The 17427-nt window shown below is 44.3% G+C and overlaps 1 protein-coding gene across 1 annotated transcript in view; it reads right to left on the bottom strand.

Moving 5' to 3' along the window:
• The window catches only part of Map3k19 (mitogen-activated protein kinase kinase kinase 19), a 50601-nt gene extending 38420 nt beyond the window's left edge, over positions 1 to 12181 (bottom strand). Inside the window, exons 1-3 of the mRNA XM_045150595.1 lie at positions 12051 to 12181; positions 6853 to 7039; positions 2491 to 2679 (exon numbers count right to left, since the gene is read on the bottom strand). Of these exons, the coding sequence (XP_045006530.1) occupies positions 2491 to 2679; positions 6853 to 7026 (363 nt within the window). The 5' untranslated portion in view covers positions 7027 to 7039; positions 12051 to 12181. The remainder of the gene's footprint in view (positions 1 to 2490; positions 2680 to 6852; positions 7040 to 12050) is intronic.
• Positions 12182 to 17427: the final 5246 nt, after the last annotated feature.

The following is a 17427-nucleotide window of genomic DNA, read 5'->3' as shown; positions in this document are numbered from 1 at the left end:
CCAGAGCTCACTATGTAGGCTAATGTAGCTAACCAGTTTCCCTCAGGAGCCCCCAATTCCAACCTCTCCAGTACTGGGATTATAGGCACATGTTGCAACACCCACCAGGCTTTTCATAGTGCTGGGGTCAAAGCTGAGGTTCTTGCACTTGTGCAGCAAGCACTTTGCTGACCAGCCATCCCTCCGGCCCCATCACCACTCACTGCATTGCATTTATGCAGTCAAACGGAAGTGACAGGTGGGTATTATTTATGCTTTAATGAAAGTAAGTTATTTACTTATTTATTTTTGGTTTTTCGAGGCAGGGTTTCACTCTAGCTCAGGCTGACCTGGAATTCACTATGTAGTCTCAGGGTGTCCTCGAACTCATGGCGATCCTCCTGCCTCTACCTCCCGCATGGTGGGATTAAAGGCATGCGCCACCAGGCCGGGCAAATGAAAGTAAATTTTAATTTGAACAATTGAGAGCTAAAAAATCTACTGGTAGGCAAAAATATCCAAACTGCTCTTTTTTGTTGTTGTTGTTGTTTCGAGGTAGGGTTTCACACTAGCCCAGGCTGACCTGGAACTCACTATATAGTCTCAGGGAGGCCTTGAACTCAAAGCCATCCTCCTAGCTCTGCCTCCTGGGTGCTGGGATTAAAGGCATGTGCCATCACGCCTGCCTAAAATTGCTCATTTTAGAGACCAAAGTACCAGACTAATTTTCACCTCTATTTCACTTTATGCCATGACAATATAGTCTCTACCTCAGCTTCTCCAGGGACAGGACAGAGGTGATTTCAGCAGGCGGCTGTGGGAATTAGTTAATTTTTTTTCTCAGTCTCTGAGAAGAAACTACCTCTTATTCCAAAGTTTATTATTAGGCAGAACCAATATGAAAGCTTGGAGCTGAGAGTCATTTTGCAATAGCACATTAATTTAGCATCTGTCGAGGAAGTTCTGGGTCTAGTAGTGGGCAATATCTTCTTAGAGCCTGGTTACTAAATCTTCCACACATGACTGTGAAGACAGATTAGGTTATAATTACATAGTTGAAAATAGCATTAAACAAAATGTATCATCTCAAAAACTTTTCTAATCCTCAGTTGAATGGTAATTTTAGACTACCATACAATAAAAGAGCTGAAAGTGTTTTCTGTTGTTTTTTCTCCCAGCTATCCTTGAACTGTATGTGACTGGCATATCTTTCAACTCTGTATCTGTTTGTGTCTTTGCCATAAGGGATTAGAAGACACTGTTTCCTAGCAGCAGCAGTTGACTTTCTTTCAGTTGCAAGGCCACATGGGTTGAACAGTATCTTTAAAGGGAAATGCCAGCAGTGGGCAATTGCCAATAATTGAAGTCTTTGGTTATGCACATTATTTTGCAAGATGCTTTGGGGGAAAGTATATACTGGTAGCAGATCTAAATAAGATCAATACGCCCAAAAGACAGCTTTACAAAATGTATTCTCTGAAGTCCTTTGGTCACAGATAAATATTACGCAGGGCATGGGCTCTCTGATTCCCTTTTCTGGATGAAGATAATAATTGCAACTGGGCCGAAGGGATCTAAGCAGCAATCGTGCAAAAGGCAGTGATGTCAAGGGAACTCCTCTGAGCCAGCTGACAGCCATCCCCCGGTGCTTCCTGCAGCACATCATTTCCCAGGAGTGCTGCAGACCTCTTCTACAGCGCAGCTGCAGGAGCGTGAAATGCCTGCTCCCTTCTTGCGGTGTCTTGTTTTCTACTCCAGTGTCCTATTTGACCCTGAATCCTTTTCATCTTCGCTGCCTGAGACTTTCTGGAAGTGCATGTAAAAATAACTTCTTTTTCTATTTTTTGCACATGTGTGTGTGGTGTGTATGCATGTTTGTATGTGTGGGAATGCACATGTGTTCAGGTGCACATATGTGTATGTGGAGGCCAGGGGTTGATATTGGGCATTTGCTTTGATCATATCCCACTTCATTCACCAAGGCCCTTGTTCTCAGAGATTCTCAGTTTGGCTAGTCTGCCTCCCAGCTTATGGGGATCCCCAACTCTACCTTTCAAGCACTGGGCTTCCAGGAGGCCACCATGTCCACCTAGTGTTTCTTTTAATTATTTATTCATTCATTTATTCATTTCTTTTTCAAGGAGAGAAAGAGAGCATCAATATGGGTACACCAGGGCCTCCTGCCACTGCAAACAAACTCCAGACACATGTGCCACCTTGTGCATCTGGCTTTACATGGGTACTAGGGAATCAAACCTGGGCCTTCAGGCTTTGCAAGCCAATGTCTTTAACCACTGAGTCATCTCTCCAGCCCCTCCACATAGCATTTAAATGGGTATTGGGGTTATGAACTCATGTCCCCACACCTGCATGACACGTATCCTTTGAGCTATCTCCCCAGTCCACTTAATTTTCCTTTGAAAGGAGTCATAAGCTAGGCATAGGAACATAAGTCTGTGATCTTATCCTCTGTTCTCCCACCTCGGGGCAGAAGTAAACAGTGTGACTCACCAGTAAGTGTTGAAGGTGTTCAAGATCACCTTGCCATGAGCTCTGTAGGAGCTGCATTTGGGGCGCTTGGAGTCCACGGGCTGCCAGGAGTTGTCTCTGGATAGCATGGCTGGCCACATGAACAGCAGTTTGATTGCTGTAATTGCAAAGAGTAGTATCTGCTCCCCTTTCCAGGAGAAACCCAACGACCTGCAACACAACAGCACTCTTGTGTGATACTGTGGAGTGGCAACTGGATCTTCAGAATCGGGCAGAAAACTGACTTAGATGTGGCTTGGATTCCTGTTAAAGGAGAGGAGGATGAGAGGGGAATAAAATGGAGGAACGCAGGCTGGCTAGAGCTTCGAGAGGGAGCTCGTGCCTAGCACGTGTGAAGTGATCCCCGGACACACACACACACACACAGAGAGAGAGAGAGAGAATTGATTTGAGTGCAAGTAATTGTAATTTGACTTTTTTGTGGGGGCACGTACATGCCACCATGTGTGTAGAGGTGAGAGGACAACTTTGGGGTTTTGTTCCTCTTTTTCTACCTTGTTTGAAATAAGATCTCCCTCTTTTGTTTGTGTTTTTTTGCTTTTTTGTATTTGAGGTAGGGTCTCACTCTAGCCCAGGCTCACCTGGAATTCACTATGTAGTCTCAGGGTGGCCTTGAACTCATGGTGATCCTCCTACCTCTGTCTCCTGAGTGCTGAGATTAAAGGCATGCGCCACCACGCCCGGCCTTCTTTCTCTCTCTCTCTTTTTCCTTCAGGGTAGGATCTCACCTTAGCCCAGGCTGACCTGGATCTCAGTCTTTAGTCCCAAACTGACCTTGAACTCACAGCAATCCTCCTACCTCTGCCTTACCATTTCTGGGATTAAAGACAGATTTTAGGATCTCTCTTGTTCGCTGCTAGGAACACCAGACTAGCTGGATTCAGGATTCTCCATATTCCACCTTCCATTGCCTGGCTTCTACATGGTTCTGGGGATGAGGTATCTAGTGAGCAGGTTCATAGAGCAAGTGCCCTTAGCTACTCCCCACTTAGTTGCTTTTTTTTTTTTTTTTTTTTTTTAATCTGGGAAACAAAACCAGGCATGGTGGCACACACATTGAATCCCAGTACTCAGTAGGCAGAGGTAGGCGGATCGCCGTTTGTTTGAGGCCACCTTGAGACTACATAGTGGATTCCAGGTCAGCCTGGACTAGAGTGAGCCCCTACCTCAAAAAAACAAACAAAACAAAGGAAACAAAAACCTTTGATACAAATGATCTAAGTGCTTTTGTTGTTGTTGTTGTTTAAGATCTGTGGATGTTTTATGTTAAAGCCACAAAACATTGAAATATTTTCATTCTTTTTCTTGAGACAGGGTCTTATGTAGCCTGAGTTGGCCTTGAACTCACTCGCTCTAACTGAGAATGACTTGGCGTCCAAATTGTTTGTAGTAGAGTTTGGCTGCTCCAGGGGCGCTTGGGACCTCTGGGGAGGTCTCCCTAGATATCTGAATTCCCACAGGAACAAGATGAGGTGTTGACTGTTCAGGGCTGGATTGGGTTCATGTCCTCGTGAAGGTGCCACCTTGCAGGAGAAAAAGACCCATGGAGCCAGGCGTGGTGGCACAAGCTTTTAGTTCTAGCACTTGGGAGGCAGAGGTCGGAGGACCACCATGAGTTCAAGGCTACCCTGAGAATAGAGAGTGAATTCCAGGTGAGCCTGGGCTAAAGTGAGACCCTACCTCGAAAAACAACAAACAAAACAAAACAAAAAAGACATGGAAATCTATGTAAATTCTTCTCATTAGATCCCATGTCCTGGAAAACTAAGCTAGACCTTATATGAAAACGAGGTGACCCCAAAATAATACAGGCCATTGCTCAAACATTTGGTTACCTACAAGAGCTAAAAGGTCCCTATTGCTGAAGACACTACAGCCTGTGGCCACAGGACATCAAGTGACCATGCTGGAACTGAGAGAGAATCCAGTTCCCTCACAGTGCTGGAAAGTGCTGTGAAAGCAACTGAAGAGTAACAGTTGGCAAGACAGCGAATAAGCAGGAGGCCCTTCTGGGTCCAGAATCAACCGGCCGAGCCAGAAGTTCACGCGGTGTGACAGCGGCACACAGCCCATGCAGGTAGCCAGCTGCTCATGGGTTGGCCGTGACACCCACTCAGTGGGGGAGAACTCATAGCTGGCCCTGGGAACCAAGCCAGATTCTCTAGAGTAGGAAACGAATAGGCTCCAGAGAGAACCTGCACTGCTCTTTAACTAAAAAGAACGGACATACACATCAATAAGTCTCTCTAATAACTAGGCGCAACCCCTCTAATTCAAACTGTTCTCACCCTCACCTTTGGTTAGAGTTTGTTCTATCTTACAGATGGTGGAGAAGGCTGGAGGGATGGCTTAGCTATTAAGACACTTGCTTGCAAAGCCAAAGGACCCAGGTTCCACTCCCCAGGACCCACATAAGCCAGATGATGCACAAGGGGGCGCATGCTTCTGGAGTTCAATTGCAGTGGCTGGAGGCCCTGGTGTGTCCATTCTCTCTGTCTCTCCCTGCCTATTTCTGTATCTTTCTGTCTCTCTTAAATAAATAAATAAAAATAAAATGAAATAAAATAAAATAAAAATAGAGGGCTAGAATGAAACAAAAAAAGAAAAAAGGAGGGCTGGAGAGATGGCTTAGCAGTTAAACATTTGCCTGTGAAGCCTAAGAACCCAGGTTTGAGGCTCAGTTCCCCAGAACCCACGTTAGCCAGATGCACAAGGAGGTACACACATCTGGAGTTCATTTGCAGTGGCTGGAGGCACTGGAGCGCCCATTCTATCTCTCTCTATCTGCCTCTTCCTGTCTCTTTCTCTCTCTCTCTCCCCCCCTCTCTCTCTCTTTGTCGCTCTCAAATAAAGAAAAGTAACCAAAAAAAAAAAATTTTTTTTAAGAGAAAAGGAATAGAGATCTGACTGCCTATCAGGAAACCATGAGATGAGTCACCTTCCCTCATCTTTCTCGGCGCAGAAGCCACTGCAGAGGAAGCAGCTAGCCTGGAAACGAGTTTCAGGGAGATGGCGACACACACTGTAGTCACTCAAACCTCATCAAAACAGAGATCCAGAGGCTTCAGAGAAAACAACACTGAATGAGGCTGGAGAGATGGCTCAATGGTGAAGGCACTTGCCTGCGAAGCCTAAGGACCCAGGTTTGCTTCCCCCAGGACCCATGTAATCCAGAGGCACAGAGAAAACAACAGGAAATCCAATCTCTAGCTTGCCTGCCAAGGCTCAGGGAACAGGAGCGGGTGGAAAGGTCATAAGGGCCCGAGGGTGGTAGGAATAGCTTGAGGCACTGCACCCCCATCTGGCTCCCAGACTGACTGAGGCCTCTTGGTCCCCACAATAAATACCAATAACCTTACCAAAGAAGACCCTCAGCAGAATTGGGGATAGGGTAAGGAGCTCTAAGAATGCCCCTTTATTAAAACAAAAAGCAGGTGAAAATTTAAGAGATGTTATGATAATGAAGCAGCTAATGAATTTAAGTAGACTGCAAAAAAATCTGGTATGCCAGGCGTGGTGGCGCACGCTTTTACTCCCAGCACTTGGGAGGCAGAGGTAGGAGGATTGCCGTGAGTTCGAGGCCACCCTGAGACTCCATAGTGAATTCCAGGTCAGCCTGGGCTAGCGTGAGACACTGCCTCGAAAAAAAAAAAAAAAAAAAAAAAGAAAGCAAAGAAAAGAAAATATCTGGTCTGGGGTTGGAAAGATGGCTTAGCAGCTAAGGCATTTGCCTGCAAAGCCAAAGAACCCAAGTAAGCCAGATGCACAAGGGGGTGTATGCGTCTGGAGTTCGTTTGCAATGGCTGGAGCCCCTGGCATGCCCATTCTCTCTCATAAATAAAACATTGGGCTGAAGTTGTAGCTCAGTTGGTACAGTGTTTGCCTAGCATGCACAAAGCTCAGGGTTTGGTCATAACTACTGTATTAACTAGGTATGGTAGCACATGCCTACCACCCCTCCAGTGGGGAAGTAGAGGCAGGAGAATAAAAAATTCAAGTACATCCTCAGCTACATAAAGAGTTTGAGGCCAGCCTGGACTCTGCGAGAGCACATCTCAAAAGCAGAAACAAAAACAAAAAAGACTTAAAGCCATGTTGACTACAGGCTACCAGTTCTATGACTAGGCAGAAAGGCGTGGGAGGGAAGCTGAGGAAGTGTTATTGGCCCTGTCACCTGCACTAGAACTTTGCACAGCCTCGAAGCCTTGGAAGTTCACTGGCTGAGGAACAAGAAGCTTCTGTGCCTCTGGAAACAATGCAGATATGCCTTGCTTATGACACGGCACATTTTTATCCCTCCCGTGCCTCATCCCTCCTCCGTACCTCTGATAAATTCTCTTCTGCTGCAGTAATGAGTGGTGTATTTCCAGTCTGTGGGTGCTGAATGTCAAGGCTTCCAAAGATAGAATGAATGTTAATAATATGGTCACAGATGAGTCCCACATCACCTCTTGAAACAGCATTTAGGAAATCATGAATCAGTTGATTTTTGTTCATCTTGTTCAACCATCTTCAAGAGAAAAGAAATAATTTAGGCTGGAGAAATGGCTTAGCAGTTAAGGCATTTGCCTGCAAGACCAAAAGACCCAGGTTCAATTCCCCAGTACCCACATAATGCAGCTACACAAAGTAGCATATGTGTTTGGAGTTCGTTGGCTGGAGGCTCTGGCGTACCTATTTTCTTGATTTCTCTCTATCTGCCTTTCTTTTTCTCTCTCTCAAATAAATAACTTTTAAAAGAAAAATGATTTAATGTTCTCATGTAACATACTATTTATTTGTTTGTTTGTTTATTTATTTATTTGAGAGAGAGAGAGGGAATGGGCATGCCAGGGGCTCCTAGCTACTTTAAATAAACACTAGACATGTCATGTAACATACTTAAAAAAAAAATTTAGGGCTGGAGAGATGGCTTAGCGGTTAAGCGCTTGCCTGTGAAGCCTAAGGACCCCAGTTCGAGGCTCGGTTCCCCAGGTCCCACGTTAGCCAAATGCACAAGGGGGCGCACGCATCTGGAGTTCGTTTGCAGAGGCTGGAAGCCCTGGCGCGCCCATTCTTTCTCTCTCCCTCTCTCTGTCTTTCTCTCTGTGTCTGTTGCTCTCAAATAAATAAATAAAAAATTAAAAAAGTATATTTTAAAAAAAGACCTGGATGTGGTGGGTCATGGATCTCTGGGAGTTCAAAGTCAGCCTGTGAATACATAGTGAATTGCAGGTCAGCCTGGGCTGGAGCAAGACCCTACCTTGAAAATGAAAGAAAGATAGTGGGCACTGACCTGTAACCCCCACTACCAGCATGGGGCTATCATCCACAATGAGCTTTGAATCAGAGAAACCTACAAGGTTTCCTAAAAGAATGACAGACTTCTGTCAGAGTACTTGATGGCCCACCAAAGGTCAGTGGTAAGACCCTATTGCTGAAGACTCCATACGCAACTGACACGTAAAATGGAATGGTATGTCTGGAAGTTGGAAGAGAGTCAGTCCCCAGACAGTCAGCGTGTCTAGTGCCAGAAGGTGCTACATGGGCGGCTGGGGGAAATGACCAATATCTGTCCAAGCAACTCATGGTCTAACCTACTTAGCAGCAAATAACCGGTTGTGATGCTCACACAAGTGCAATAGTGGCACACAGCCATGGTGGGGAACCAACTGCTCTTGATTTGGCTAACTGATCCCCTCAGTGGTACAGGACCCATAGCTGGAGCTGGGAAACAAGTCAGAACCATATCCAAACATAAGCCCTCTCTCCAATATCAAGCTACCATCAATCATGAGGTACAAGAGGGCCTACACCTATTAAACTCTCTATTAAAAAAGTAAGTGTTATCTCAATTTTCCAGGTGCTAACTTACTCTCCCTTGGAGAATCTGATTTTCTTTCTCAGATAGATGCAGATCCTAAGGAGAGAGCTGCCCCATCATACCTCAAAAGGGGCCCGACTGAAAGTAAGAAAAATTGGCAAAACAAACAAGGGTGCAGTTTTCCTGATGAACCGGATACCAGCACAAGGGGAAGGAGACCAACACAGAGAAAAATCAACTCCTACCAAATCAGAGAGCCAGAGCCTCAGAGGCCCCCAACACCTCATCATTGAAGCAGACCAAAAATGAACCCAACATGGCTCAGGGAAATTTTGTGGAAGAGGGGGTGGAAAGAATGTCAGAGTCACATGTTGGGTCATGATATGCAGAGACATTTATCGTACCAAGAACTGTGGACTACACAATGCACGACCCACTTACATCAACAAGGAGGGGCCATTGGGAGGGGGTAGGTCATGGATGAGCCTAAATAATGGTACCAAACTGTCTGTATTTGCTGAAAAGAAAACTAATAAATTAAAAGAAAGAAAGAAAGAAAGAAAGAAAGAAAGAAAGAAAGAAAGAAAGAAAGAAAGAAAGAAAGAAATTCTTCAACTCTTTTCCTTTGCTCAAAGAGATGTTATATAACAATAGCAATATGTGTGTGAGGCTTATTCAACACTATGTGATGCACACAGTTCTAAATGCTTTGAGTGGGACCTGGAGGGATTGCTTAGTGGTTAAGGCATATGCCTGCAAAGCCAAAGGACCCAGATTCAACTCCCCAGGACCCACGTAAGCCAGATGCACACGGTTATGCATGCATCCGGAGTTCATTTGCAGTGGCTGCTGTGCCCATTCTCTCTGTCCCTGTCTCTCTATCCTTCTCTCTCTCTCTCAAATAAATAAATAAATGTTTTGTGTGTATGTTATATATTGAATGCTAAAATTGTCATCCCTATTCCACAGATGAGGAAGAGGAGGCAGAAGCCTTAGTAAAATGGGCTCACATCATGGAGGGAAGAGCTGTCAGCATCCAAGACACTTAAAGGAGCCGGTACTGACAGGGGCATTTGCTGAATCTACCTGTCTTTATTTCGATGTTTGGACCTTGGGCAGATGCAGATGCATTTGCCATTTTCCTCATTAGCAGCATTCAGTGGAGTCAGGCTTTCCTCTTATTTTATTTTTTTATTTTTCCTTTCAGCTCTGATCCCCTCAGACTTTCCCCTCTGCCTCACAGGAAGCTAACCCAACGGGCCTGAGAAGCAATCCTTACATATGTAAGTATCCTCATAAGTCATATGGTGCTGTCTGTCACATGTACATGCAGACTTTGAATTCACATGAATGATACCACACTGCACAATGTCTTACTTGCTGTTTAACACTTTGCTTCTTTTAAAATCAATTGTGAGTAGATTTGATCGCTTTTATTTGGGGTGTGTGTGTGTGTGTGTGTGTGTGTGTGTGTGTGTGTGTGTGTGTAGGCCAGAAGTTACAAGGCTGCTGGTGAGCCAAGTCAGCTCCTTGGCAAGCATACTGACTAAGCCATCTCCCCAGCCCTTAACCATCCTTGTATTTGCACTCTGGTTGGTTGCGATACATCAACTATATTTTACCATCTCTCTCTTGGTGACAGATATTTAGGTTGCCTCCAGGGTCCACAAACACCACATGTGGGCTTATTACTCCTGGCCCCCAGGCCTGCCTCTGGTGATGGTGGGGGTGTTTGATTTCACTAGACACTGCCAGCTCATTCTCCAAACACCAGAAGTGCCTGGGTGCTTCCCTTAGGCTCTTCTAAGGCAGGAGACACTTCGCTAACTGAGGTCACTTAGTCTGTTAGCATTAAATTAAATTAGAAATTTAAATTTACTAAAGGTGGCAAGAACAGCTGAGACACTCAGAATTAGGCCACAGAAAAATTTCAAGCCAGTACACATATGAATCCCAGAAAATTACTTTGTAACTTGGATTCATCTTTATAGTTCTTGAAAATGCAACAGTATCTGTTACTTTTGTCCTTTAATAAAACTAACAAAAGTGTGTGTTTGAATAACAAGTAAGCAAGAAACAGACATTTATATCATCAGCTAATTCATAAAGTAGAAGTAAACCCTCAAATATTCAAATATATATATTATGTATATTCCCAAATTGTAAGCAAGTAATGAATTTTATTAACTTTCTTTTTCTCAAACAGGGTTTTACTCTGTAGCTCTGGCTGGCCTGAATCTCATAATGTAGCCCAGGGCAGCCACAAACTTCTCATCCTCTGGCCTCAGCCTCCTGAGTGCTAGAATTATACATGAGGTCCCAGGGTGGCTCTCTGCAGCCTTTAAGAGAGAACATTTCACAAACAGTATCTACTGGGTAAAATAAAAAATAAAAACTTAAGATTTAACCAAACTTATGAAATCCCTGTGGTACTGGGCAATGTGGCCATTGTTTGGTCACTCACTGCCCTACAACACAGCGATGGCTGGAGATGATGGGGACCCAACGGACACAAGAAGCACTCAGTGACATGAAAGACCTCACTGCCATTCACGGAGGGAGGGTGGCGGGGGGGGGGTTCTCTTCCCTCTCTTGACCTTCCACTTGAACATTTCCACTCTAAGTATCTTTTTAAGAAAACATCCTCAAATTTCTATCTAAACTATCTTTTGAACAGGAATATTTAGACAATATTTAATTCTACAAGTTTCTGTTTTAGTCTCCACTGAATCTTATGTATTAAAGACTTAAAACCAAGAATACATGCACATAATACTGAATAGTTGCAAGAGTTTTTTTGGTTTTGTCTTTGTGAGTTTTTGTTTTTGTTGTTGCTAGACAGGAGTTATTGTTTTAATTACGGTCAAGATTAAACACACTGAGTGCCAAGTGGCCCAGGGCCTGGCCACCTGGCCCTGTCGCATCCCTGTAAACAGATAGATCATTTACAAAAATACATATAAAAAGCAGCAACTCTTTCATGATCATGGAGTTAATCTGATAGCGATCAAATGTACCTAAGCATCTGTATTTCAAAAATATCTGGAAGCACTTGGTTTGGTCTTAGAGGCAACATGGAAAGTCATAGAAGGGGCCAACCTTCCAGAGCTCTTTTGTTTCCCCAGGTACTCACAATGATCCTCCTACCTCTGCCTCCTAAATTCTGGGATTAAAGGCCTGTGCCACCACACCCAGCTACAAGAGTTTTTAATTGCATAAAGTTTACAAATATTTCGGTATTTAAAATATAAGATTGTCACTGGATATAATTCAATGAAAACAAGTTTTTTAACTTATACATCTCTCTTGTCATTACTAGATTATCCTATGCCCTAAAGGTGTGTGCATAAAGTATTAGAAGGCCTTGTCACTATATTTGTAAAGTCAAAAACAACTTATTGGTCCAAGTCTAAGGAGATAATGATTTGAGAATAGAACCATCTCCATCAGTTTACCTGATATTCTTCCTCTGAAACATCCTTTGGGGAGAAAAAAAATGAGGCAACATTTGATATTATCTAAAATAAGGTGAAGCCTGGCATGGTGGTGCACGCCTTTAATCCCAGCACTTGGGAGGCAGAGGTAGGAATATCACCATGAGATCGAGGCCACCCTGAGACTACATAGTGAATTTCAGGTCAGCTTGAGCTAGAGTGAGACCCTACTTCGAAAAATAAAACAATAATAAAACAGGGTGAAAAGAGGGAATTTGGCTTACCTGAGTTATGTTTAGCTGAGGGATTTGGATCACAGTGGAGACACACAGAACAGCAACATCATCCTAATGATGGTGGGACTGACTTCTGGGCCAGCTGTCAACCGCACCTCCTCTGGGTTTCCATTTATGAGTAGCAAAGATTTAGATTCAGATTTTCCGCTCTGATTCCCCTCCACTGTTGCACAGTTCAAACACTTTTTAATAAAGTTAATTAAAACTTGTTCTGGATGCACAAACCCTCCAGTTTGCTGCAAGGAGACTGCTGAGTTTACAGGTTGTCACCCAGGCAACCATCCATTGCATGTTTAGCTTGGAGAATTGAAAGGCAGACAACAAGCCTTGCCTGCCCTTGCTGGCACTTCCTGGTTGCTGCTAGCAGTGTGTAAGAGAGCTGGACCCCTGCACATCTGAGGCCGCACGCTCATCACTGTCCTCAGGGCCTTGCTCTCCAGAACAGCCATCTCTGGAGCTTGTGCCACAGGCCAGAGGCCCCTTTTCTAACCCAAGAGGGTCAGTGTGAGAATGAATGAAGACCTGCTAGAACCCACGGTGCCTTCCCTATGGCTCTCAGACTCTTGAAATGATGTGCCCCAAGGAACTGGAATTTCCCCAGGAATGGCTGGGAAAGGGAAAAGCTGATACCTGGTAGCCGCCAAATGTGGAACTTGTCTCCCAGGGAGATTTTACAGTGTTGACAACTTGTCAGGTCACCCTGCAGGAGAGGCAGGAGTCCCGATGATGATGTCAGACCACCTCATGACCAGGTCTGCTTGGTTATGCTTACCTGTTATCCTCTGTTGAAATCTGAACCTCGTTCGAGGACACTCTTGAGACAACAGAGTGAATTCCAGGTCAGTCTGGGCTAGAGTGAGACCCTACGTCAAAACAAATAAACAAAAAGAATTGTTATTAAGTAAGTAGGTGGATCTATGAATAGAGTATAATGGTTTTTTTTATGTTAGAGATACAACCTGAGCAATACACCTACATAGGCCTGAGAACCAGGTGAAATTAGCTGAAGAAAAGAAGGGACCATTCATTCACTCAATATCATTTATTTTTGTGTTTGTTTGTTTTGAGGTAGGGTCACACTCTAGCCCAGGCTGACCTGGAACTCACTCTGTAGCCCCAGGCTGGCCTTGAATTCATGACCATCCTCCTACTTTAGCTTCTCAAGTGCTGGAATTAAAGGTGTGTGTCACTATGCCTGGCTATATATTTTTTTCAAGTTTTTGCTTATTTTGAGACAAGATCTTACTGTATCTCACTCAGGCTTTCCTGGAATCACTTTTTATGTCTTGCTTTATGTGGGTGCTGGGGAACTGAACCTGCAATGGTAGGCTTTGCAAGCAAGCACCTTTAACTGTTGAGCCATCTCTGCAGCCTGTTTCCTGGATCTCCCTATGTAGTCCAGGCTGGCCTTGAGCTTTTAATTCTCCTGCTTCAGCCTCTTGAGTTCTGAGATGACAGGTGTGAACTACCATGCCCAGTGTTCAACATCATGTCTTGAGTAGTGTGTGTTTGTGTGTGTGTAAAATCTAAGCACTGGAGAAACATCAAACAATATTGATAACATGAAGATGAATAGTTGACGTAATATTGTATATTTATAAGTGTCATGAAGGAAATGCTGAGGAAAAGAAACCGACAGGTATAAGAGGGGCGCTTTTTTAAATTGCATGCTCGTGCAGGATCTCCTAAGAAATGATACTGGATCTGTTACTTCAGTGAAAAGAAGCAACTGACCCCTTGATGAGCTGCATGCAGAGTTCTAGGCAGCGGGACCAGCTGGTGAAAAGGCACTGAAGTGTATAAGTATTATATGCTCAAGGGACAGAAGGAAGGAGGCTGGGGAGGCTGGGGAGATGATTCAGTGGGTTAAGTGCTTGTTGTGAAAGTGTGAGGACCTGAGATCGGACGCCCACATAGAAGCCAGGCTTGCTGGCTCATGCCTGGAGTCCCAGTCCTGGAGAGGCAGAAACAGGGTGAACCCAGGGCTTGTTGGTTGGATAGTCTAATCAAACTGGCAAGCTCTAGCTTCAGTGTCTGGAAGAATAAGGAAGAAAGCACTTAAGGATCACAGCCAATGTAGCCTGTGGTTTACACATATGCATGCATATACCTGCATACATGTGCCCACACAATACATACATGAATAATACACACAGGGAGAGAGAGAGAGAGAGAGAGAGAGAGAGAGAGAGAGAGAGAGAGAGAGAAGAAGAAGGAGGAGGAGGAGGAGGAGGAGGAGGAGGAGGAGGAGGAGGAGGAGAGGCAAGATATAAGAATTGAGGTTGGGGGCTGGAGAAATGACTTAGTGATTAAGGCACTTGCCTGCAAAGCCAAAGGACCCAGGTTCAATTCCCCAGGACCCATGTAAGCCAGATCATAAGGTGGTGCATGCATCTGGAGTTCATTTACAGTGGCTGGAGGCCCTGGCACACTCATTTGTTTTCTCTCTCTATGCCTCATTCTCTCTCTCTTTCCAATAAATAAATAGAAAATAAAAATATTAAAAATAAAAAAGAATTGAAGTTGGAAGGTGTTCAAGGCCAGATCTTCAAGTGCCTAACTGAACTAATACAGAGCTTGACTTCATTTCAGATGAAAAATGAAACCATTACAGCATTTTACTCAAGGGAATGTTGAAGACTAATTTGTCTATTTGAAGATATATCAATAGTTCTACAGAGTTAGGAACAACAGTGGAAGTTGAGGAAAATGTGAGAGCAATTGGTGCTTAATTTGCCATAGGCATCTACCGATGAGTGGAAGTTCTCAAGGCAAAGCCCCCAAATATGTACATATGATATGAAAATAATCTTGATTGAAGGACACTCTTGAGAATACATCACTGTAGAAACCAAGACGGAATGAACTAAATACCTTAGAAAACAATTGTTTGCCTGAGCTCTCTGATTTGAGCCAAAAAATTCCTGTTTGCAACATTTTTGCGTGCCAAGCCAAAGATGCTCTGGAACTCAGATTCTAACAGCTCCATCTCCCCTTTACACTGGCAGTAGCTAACTATGGAAAAGTATAGGCTTATGCCTTTTCTCTTTCTTTCTTCCTTTTCTTTTTCTTTCTTTCTTTCTTTCTTTCTTTCTTTCTTTCTTTTTTTTTTTTTTTTTTTTTTATTTTTCGAGGTAGGGTCTCACTCTACCTTAGGCTGACCTGGAATTCACTCTGTAGTCTCAGGGAGGCCTCAAACTCACGGCAATCCTCCTACCTTTGCCTCCCAAGTGCTGGGATTAAAGGCGTGCACCACCATGCCCGGCTTTTTCTATTTCTTTTTGAAAAAATATTTGCCAGGGGCTGGAGAGATGGCTTAGTGGTTAAGTGCTTGCCTGTGAAGCCTAAGGACCCCGGTTCCAGGCTTGATTTCCCAGGTCCCACGTTAGCCAGATGCACAAGGTGGTGCATGCATCTGGAGTTCGTTTGCAGTGGCTGGAGGCTCTGGCGCACCCATTCACTCTCTCTCTCTCTCTGCTTCTTTCTCTATCTGTCTGTCACTCTCAAATAAATAAATAAAAACAAACAAAATTAAAAAAAAATATTTGCCAGGGCCTCCAGCCACTGCAAACAAACCCCAGATGCATGCGCCCCTTGTGCATCTGGCTAACATGAGTCCTGGGGAATCGAGCCTTGAATTGGGATCCTTAGGCTTCACAGGCAAGTGCTTAACCGCTTAGCCATCTCTCCAGCCCTTTTTCTATTTCTTATAGATGTGGTAGTATTATGGGATATAATGTAGGTACACACATATATATCCATAGATATAATTAATGTATACTTACGTTTTATTGACTATATCGGACAAGGGACAGGAAGAGTTGTAAGCTCCATTTTTCTCCAGTTTCTGGGTGTGGAGGTGGAGCTCAGGACGCTCACAGAAATGCAGGAGGGAAGCAATGCAGAGCTGTGAACATGTTGGTTACTGAACTTCCTGGCAAACACATATGTCATTTGCTAGGAGGCTTTTTGTTTGTTTGTTTTTTTGAGGTAGGGTCTCACTCTAGCCCAGGCTGACCTGGAATTCACTATGTAGTCTCAGGGTGGCCTCAAACTCACGGCGATCCTCCTACCTCTGCCTCCCAAGTGCTGGGATTAAAGGCGTGGGCTACCACTCCCGGCCAGGAGGCATGTTTTTAAAATCTGTGGAATACTTTTTTGCATGATAGTTCCACTCACAGATGGATGGTTCCACAGATAAAAACAAAAATTGCCTCTTAGCACATTTATGGGTTTAAGAAACAGCTTCCGGGCTGGAAAAATGGCTTTAACAATGAAGGCACTTGCCTGCAAAGCCAAAGGACCCAAGTTCAATTCCCCAGGACCCACATAAGCCAGATGCACAAGGTGGCACATGCGTCTGGAGTTTGTTTGTGGCCACTGAAGGCCCTGTCTCTTTCTCTCAAACATGGCAGATGGCAAGGAGCACCACTGGAGGTGGTCCTCTGATCTCCACACACGTGTGTGTACCTACACTCACACACACAAACACATGCATGTGTGTGAGCACACACACAGAGAAAACGCTGGGCATGGTGATGTGTACTTGTAATCTCAGCAGCTGGAAGGCAGACACAGGAGGATTCCCAGGGCTTGCTGTCAGCTAGTCAAACCTAGTTGGTGAGCTTTGCAGCAATGATAGATGCGGTCTAGTCACAGCAAATACATGGATGAAGCCAGTTATTTCTGATCTTGACGACAAAACAGTACGCTTCGTTTTTAGAATATGACATACTGTGTGTGTTTGTGTTCTGAAACTCACCAGTGTTGTTTTTTTTTTACCATTCATTTTACTAGGAGCTTTGAGAAGTTGGATAACCATTAACATTCTTTTCTAAACCACATTATTATTAGACATATCTTATCTCTGCTTCCTCAGACTGTGCGAACCCAGCAAGCAGGAATTATTTTTCTTTGGAATCCTTATGTGGAGATTTGATTCAGGTGTCCCCCATAAACTTGGGTGTTCTGAATGCTAGGTTCCCAGCTGATGGAGATTTGGGAATTAATGCCTCCTAGAGGCAGTGTATTGTTGGGGGCGGGCTCCTGAGTATTGTAGCCAGTTTCCTCTTGCCAGTGTTTGGCACACTCTCCTGTTGCTGTTGTTCACCTGGTGTTGGCCAGGGGGTGATGTCCAGCCCCTGCTCATGCCGTCATTTTCCCCTGCCATCATGGAGCTTCCCCTCAAGCCTGTAAGCCAAAATAAACCTTTTTTTTTCCCCCACAAAAGCTGCTCTTGGTCAGGTGATTTCTACCAGCAATGTAAACCTGACTGCAATGCCTTCTATGGGATTATTATTACAGTGTCATGACAGGAGATGCTTGATAAGTATTACTGATTTTGATTTGGAGAATGACTCTTTGA

Source organism: Jaculus jaculus, chromosome 5 (assembly GCF_020740685.1).
Source record: "Jaculus jaculus isolate mJacJac1 chromosome 5, mJacJac1.mat.Y.cur, whole genome shotgun sequence".
NCBI lineage: Eukaryota > Metazoa > Chordata > Mammalia > Rodentia > Dipodidae > Jaculus > Jaculus jaculus.
Note: the sequence above shows the minus strand (reverse complement) of the source record. Positions and strands in the feature narration are given on the sequence as shown.